At 59.2% G+C, this 755-nt stretch overlaps 1 protein-coding gene across 1 annotated transcript in view; it reads right to left on the bottom strand.

Annotated features, from left to right (window-relative positions):
- Window positions 1-247: 247 nt before the first annotated feature.
- LOC126575141 (zinc finger protein sens) overlaps window positions 248-755 on the bottom strand; it is an 8786-nt gene continuing 8278 nt past the window's right edge. Inside the window, exon 5 of the mRNA XM_050235692.1 lies at window positions 248-755. This exon is cut by the window's right edge and continues 52 nt beyond it. Coding sequence (XP_050091649.1) covers window positions 248-755 — 508 coding nt within the window.

Raw genomic sequence — 755 nt, forward strand, 5'->3', positions numbered from 1 at the left:
AGGAACTTACCCGTGGCCCGTACGCAATGTGTTTGCCCTCGAGGAACCCCCCTTCGAATCCGACCATCTGTCTCCGCACGACGGCACCCAAATGTTCACGGGCAGGGCCCGAGATTCCTTTCCTTTGTTTCCTCTAATTTAACGTTCGATTCCGATCCCCCCCCCCCCCCCCCCCCCGCCTCGGGCTGCTACGGCTTCAGCTCGACACCAGCTCGAACGCCGGAGGAACCTGAATTGGAACTGAGAATCAGGAGCAACTGCTGCTCACTACCTCCATCTTGATGTCGAGGTCCGGTTCCGCGTGATGATGATGATGATGATGATGATGATGGTGCTGGTAGCCAGCGATGGAGGCGGCAGAACTGCTTCGCTGTCGTTCGCTCGAGCTCTCCCGCGCAGCTGCTGCCATCGAGTCGTCCATGCTGTTGCTGCTGTTGCTGCTGTTGCTGGCATCGCCGGCATCGTGCACGCCACCGTGATGTTCGAGCTTAAGATTCAGCTTCGACTCGTAACCGACCATCATCATCGTATCGATCGGACTGACCGGAGACATCGCAGCCACCGTCATCGGCGTCGTCGTCGTCGTCGTCGCCGGCGTCGTCGTGGTCGGTGTCGTCGGAAGGCTACCGCTGTGGTCATTGTGCTGACCTTCGCGATGACGCCGCAGGTCCACCTTCCGCTGGAATGCTTTATCGCAGAGCCCGCACGAGAACGGTTTGTAGCCGGAGTGTTTGCGCATGTGCGTGATGAGATTC

The sequence above is a fragment of the Anopheles aquasalis genome, chromosome 3 (assembly GCF_943734665.1).
Source record: "Anopheles aquasalis chromosome 3, idAnoAquaMG_Q_19, whole genome shotgun sequence".
NCBI lineage: Eukaryota > Metazoa > Arthropoda > Insecta > Diptera > Culicidae > Anopheles > Anopheles aquasalis.